This window comes from Echinococcus granulosus (genome assembly GCF_000524195.1).
Source record: "Echinococcus granulosus chromosome Unknown EG_S00076, whole genome shotgun sequence".
In the NCBI taxonomy this organism is placed as follows: domain Eukaryota; kingdom Metazoa; phylum Platyhelminthes; class Cestoda; order Cyclophyllidea; family Taeniidae; genus Echinococcus; species Echinococcus granulosus.
The window spans coordinates 270,232-276,205 of NW_020170456.1; the positions used below are offsets into that span (position 1 = coordinate 270,232).

Sequence of the window (5,974 nt, forward strand, 5' to 3'; positions counted from 1 at the left end):
TTTTGGTAGTGCCAATCAGAGCTATCCTCGTATTTTAATCCCCTGACCCTCTTCTTAGTTTATACATGATATCCGTAGTTTTGTAGTATTCAGTGACGAAGCTAAGTGCATGAGAATGTTTAATTTGTTAGTAACTATATATCAAAACACTTTGCTGTTAAGTTTTTCGACATTTCTTTAGGAATTGTGTGGCTAGCTAGCAACTCGGTAGTTTGGAAGGTTAGCACTGTCAAAGTCAGTTCGCTCTCTTTGCTTCTGTTTAACCTGTAGGTAGCGCTGGTCGAAATGAGATAATACAGGATAAAAACACTTTAGTTGTTTGCTTATCTCAGCACATAAGACGCCGTTATTAGACTTTTCTTCACTAGCATGGCTCCCAGGTCATACAAGTAGCCCCGCAGTCCTCCTGAGATACGCAAGGCCCTATAAATGTGTTATCTGGACATGGTATGTGTAAACTTTGACATTAAATTTAGTCGGCGAAAATCATACGGTACTACGTTAACTTTACGTTTAACTGAATTATGCTAAAAGGATCACTTGGGTGCTCTGCCATTTTGCCTTTGCCAGGTAGGCTGGTCTACGCACCATTCATCAGCCCTTAGCCCTAGGGTATGTAGAATATATATGCATATATTCTGCTCAGATTTTATGTCTTCTTTCGCCTTTAGAGGTGTCTTGGGTGATGCATTGGTGGTAGTGGAAAGCTAACTCGATTTCTAATGCTAGGTAGCAAACCTTAGCAAGGCGGAAGAAGTACACACAGTGGGGTTAGAAGAATCGGTGACGACCCATAATCGAGGGGCTGAAAGCGATGTTTACCTGTGGCTTGCAGGAAGGGTACAAACAACTGAGATGACACTAAAGGTAAACTATCGGGAAAAGTTCTTTACGGCGCTGTCTACTGTTCCTGTATGAAGATTCCAAACAAGTAAAAATGCAGTTCCTTTCCACTTCACTACTAGATGGAATAAATTCGAGCAGTCATGGCTGAGCGCCGCTGACGTATTAAGGCGGAATTGAAGCAAAACCTTGCCCTCACGAAACTATGCTAAATTTTACCCTTTGCTATTTGGCTCTGTTTTTAGGCCATTGTTCCCTTAACCCGCTATAGCCGCGCATAAGTGTCAGCACAGTCCTCTGTCCTCGAATCCACTTCTCATACATGACAAAACGCCAGATCCAGTAGAACTGTCAAGAGAGATCAGTGACATTGCGACCAGGTATCTTCGCAATTTCGTGGAAACTCGACGTCTAGCACGGTTGGTTCGTGGGCGTCTCCTCACAGCATTGATAACGTTGTGATTGTTGACGCGGAAAGTTGAATAGGGAGGCGTCGAGGACAGCACTCAAAAGAGGAGAGGCTTTGCAATACTTTGTTTGCTTTATTTACTTTGCTTTCTTAGGCCTGCTGGACATGTCAGTAGCACCTAGCCGTACTGTATGTCCATCGTACACATTCTGTCCGAGTGTTGCGTCTTCCGTTCTCTTCAAGGAAGTATAGGGGTGCCATAAATAAACAAAACGATGACGCATTCATTACATGCTTGCATTAATTTCAGCACGTACACCAATGAGGTAATAAAAATGAATATTAAAGCATGATCGACGTTTCTTGAATCAAAGCTTCTTTGAATTTGCAATAAGCCACATCATTGCAAACGAAGAATCATTAATGATGTTGGAACGGATGAAACTTTAGATATGGATGCTGAAGGCGCCACCGAATGAATGTAATCGGGAGATTCTGCAATTCTTATCCTCTACCACTTTGCTAGGAATTTTTGAAATTCTAACCACCCATGGCAAACAATTAAGAGTTGTGACTTTGGGGTTTGCTAATCGTACAGGGAAAAGTGGATAGTGGTCATTTTTAACTAAATCTTGTCACTAATTTCGCACCCCTCTTATTCCACGAGGTGATACTAAGCCATACATTACGCGCAAATATTTATAATTCAGACTATAATAAGCCCAAATACCCATTTGATGATTTCGGAGTAAATGAGTTGCAATGACTATGCGTTCTTCATTGAAACCCGAAGTTTAGTCATGGGGTAGTACCAAACAGGGTTTTCGTGGTTCTTGATTACAAATGAGTGAAAGCTGGGGCTACCATGTTAGCCATATACACGTGAAACAACTTGGTAGTGGGACGGATGAATTCACTATGAAGAGAGAAGTGTGATGAAAGGATGGCACAAAGGTGGGGAGACCGCACCCAAGTGTTAACATAATCATGCAAGAAATTCTATCCTATGACCAAGATCTGATCTCCAATTCTGTAAATCCTGTACGTCGGGTGTTTCTCCTCCTTCTCCTCACTCCCAACCCCCTCCCCATCACAGTCATTGTCTTGCATTGGCGTAGAAAACCCGCATGCTTTAATCTCAGGTTGCGCTAATTGTTGCGATAGGTCCCAATAATAAACACAGGGAGCCCAGTACCAGTATAGGCATCATCTTCAAAGTCAATAGCCAAGAATTAGACAAATACTCAAACAATTTTATCGGAATAAAGCCAACCCAAGGCTCATAGCAAATTTAACAGTACGGACTTGCGAATTAGATTCTCCCGCAATTCTAAAGCCCATCGGGACGCCATCTCGCACAACGCTTCAATTTGCATCCTAACTGAGCGGTTCTGACAGTTATCGGGACCTTCGTGAGTATCTGAAAATTATCTCCCTTCACTATTAAAAAACCATTAGAGTAATTCCGCATCCTACTGTTTGTTAATAATACGAGTTCCGCACGAGTGTCATGTCTTCTTTTGCCTTTGGGAAAACTGCCAACAGATATAGCTCTTAAAGCTATCAACGACTAATTTTTTGCTTTTACTCTGGTGAGTAAAACAGTTCTAACTGCAAATATCGACATTGGAGACTACAGTTAAGTTGAACCTGGTGGCCTAAATATTTGAGTAAAATCAAAAAGACAATGCAGTAAAAAGTAGCATGTTTCAGTCAACTCATATTATTAACGAATTAGATAAAGTAGTACCTGATAAAAATTAGTTTGAATAATCTATCATAATGAACTTTACAATTCATTGGTAAAAGTATAATTTTATACTACCATTGGTAGGAAAGGACGGTGATAATGACTTCCGGCTGCAACAATATATGGGAGACGAGTAATTTATTTCATTTATAGCGGCCCCAGAAAATCAAATCCGAAATGGGAAAACAAGGTATTACCAAGACTAAGATGTTACGAGCTGAGCAAAATTGCATCGTAGTGGCCGATACGCTAGCCAATTAGTAGTGAATTATTAGGCCCTAATCATATTCAGAAAACCATCAGATATCTAAATCTTCCCTGACGTCTTGGATTACATTGCAATAATTTTGCATAACTCTTCAATAATATTAACTTGCAATCTGTTCTCAATGCATAGATCAATATAATGATAACCGGGCATTTATGTTTTATGCACTTAAGGCGTCCGCGGCTTTCTTGACGGGGTGTGCCAGCCTCTTCTGGAGGAGGAAATGACTTCATTTTTCGCTGACTTTGGTAAATTGTCATATTTGATCTACATTCCCTTTCAGAGGACCAATTTTCTGAGTATACATGGCCCCGACTCATATACAGTGCACTACGAGTTCCCGCTTACCATCTTTACTTTGAAATTTGTTTGATTATTGGAATTATCTGGCTTCTCTTCAAGCGTAGCTACAACATCCATGACAAAGTCAAGCTTTCTGCAGCGGAGAAAGAAGAGTTGATCAAAGAGTGGGTACCTGAGCCTCTGGTGCCTGCCTCATGGACTCCGCCAAAGAAACTTCTCGAGCGGTTCCACAGGGCTTCTGTTGGCCCTATTGGGAAGTAGGTACATAAATCTTTAATTTCTATGTAGTTTGCCATATGTATTTACTTTGCGCTGGTGTTTTAATTCTAGGTATGTTCAATTTGAAGGCGAATTAGGCGAAGTGACACCTCCCCATCTTAACGTTGCCAGCCTCAATTTCCTTGATTTTATTGGAGATGAGAAACTCAACAAAGTTGCCATTGAGGCGTTAAGGACTTATGGTCTTGGTGCTTGCGGTCCCCGTGGATTCTATGGTACCTTTGATGCCCACCTCACGTTGGAAAAGGCCATCGAGTCCTTTCTTGGTGTCGAGGAGGTGGTTCTCTATTCCTACGCTTTCTCCACCATCGCCAGTGCCATTCCAGCCTACGCCAAACGCACAGACCTCATCTTTGCTGACGAGGGAGTCAGTCAGGCTATCCAAGAAGGCCTTCGAGCCTCTCGTAGTACTATCCGCTACTTCCGGCACAATGATATTAACCACCTGGAAGAGCTGCTACTAGCCCAAGAAGCTGAGGATTCCAATGATCTGTCTCGAGCTTCGCATACTCGACGCTTCCTCGTCGTGGAGGGTCTCTACCTCGATTACGGTGATATCTGCCCACTGTCCCAGTTGGTCGACTTGAAGTACAAGTACAAAGTTCGAATTATTTTGGATGAATCCATCTCTTTCGGTGTCCTTGGAAAGGCTGGACGTGGCGTGACTGAACACTTCGGAATCAATGTGGAGCATGTGGACATCATAACAAGTCGGTTCCTTTTCCGCATTTGTGAAATTGAGGGGAGGGTAAATTCGCATTTCTTATTAGCGGGAAGGGATTTCTTGTCCCCGCCCAATTTTTGTCTGTATCAAGACATGGAATCTGGTCATTTATCAGTGCGACCACTCTGGCTTTGTTGGCTCGTTTCACTCCTTTAACCTGATTAACCCTGGCAAAAAGCCATTCCTTTCTTTCTATGTGTGTACGAGTCGGCTTGACTGAAAATTTAGCCATGCGCATGAAACTTATGCCGATCCAATGGAATTCAGCTTTTTTATATGTAGTGGTGTTGATGCAAAACTCTGCTCTCTCGAGAACAAGGTGTGAGTGTACACACTCTTAAGAGACTTTGTTCATTGCCATTTCACTGTACCATTTCGTCACACTTTCTGCCTTATTTGCGTCGCCTCATTTTAAGCCAAGCGTTTCACAGCCCATACTCGTTTCCGCATTCGCACATCCTACCTCCTGATTTTATCGAAGAGAATTAAAAGCGGGCTATATTTTGTAAGCCGTCCACGCAACCAGCTTGCCTAACGCTTACTTACCTTCAAAGATTGGGATGTATTGTTGCGGACAAAAACCTCAAGCTACCTTCTCGCGTATCTTCTAATCCCCACTTACTCATCGCCAAAGCTGCACTTCTTTCTTCACACACTTTCGTTGAGTGTCTCGTTCACCGCAAAAGGGAAAGTTTCTTCCATTTAGCATAAGAAAGGCCTAACTTTCTAGGCCTCTATTTGATTTACTTCCATTAGTATTTCGAAAAACTAACAATCATAGCCAGATGAATGTGTCTGGAATTGGATGGCTCTCAGGGGAACTCATTACACTGTTATTGGTTTTTGAAGATCCGTTTCAGGAGTACTGGAAAGTGATTTGTCTAGGCTAGAAACACTCCATTCCTTTCAGTTTTATGTACTACCATAAAAGCTATCGGAGCACCCCGCTTTTATGCAGTTCTTTATTCTTAGAAGTCAAGATAATACCCAGCTCCAACCAGCTCCGTTGCTATCTTAGCTCTTAGTTCTGAGAGATTATGAGAAGGGAAATACGCAGGGCGGGGCGGTATCCTCTCTTTCTCACTCCCTCTCACCCTCAAGTGCGATATGCGATCTCCTCACAGGTAAGCTTTGCGTCCTCGTGAGAACTTTCCTCTCACTAGCTGGCTAGTCGTGACCGTTTCCCAAGATGAATCTTTTCGTACAAGCGCTCGGGCGCATCGTATGCTAGCCGGCTTTCAGCAAGTGAACACTCATGTCTGCCATCCACCACATGCACTCGAGGCACTGTCTTCCGGTTAAAGGTGATATCTAAGAAGTGCGGAATGGTTAATGAGTGTGATATTTATGGATAACTAATGAAGCTATTTGCTTGTTCGCTAAAGGCCATTTCTCTTT

The 5,974-nt window shown here is 42.5% G+C and overlaps 1 protein-coding gene across 1 annotated transcript; it reads left to right on the forward strand. All coding sequences in view use genetic code 11, as the record gives it.

Annotated features, from left to right (window-relative positions):
* Positions 1-3,101: 3,101 nt before the first annotated feature.
* On the forward strand, positions 3,102-5,878 carry EGR_07406 (Serine palmitoyltransferase; the record flags this gene model as incomplete). Its single annotated transcript, XM_024496655.1, has 6 exons — positions 3,102-3,135; positions 3,444-3,518; positions 3,554-3,830; positions 3,904-4,600; positions 5,595-5,700; positions 5,766-5,878. 6 exons carry the CDS (start codon positions 3,102-3,104, stop codon positions 5,876-5,878), a joined length of 1,302 nt encoding a protein of 433 aa, XP_024348942.1.
* Between the last annotated feature and the right edge of the window lie 96 nt (positions 5,879-5,974).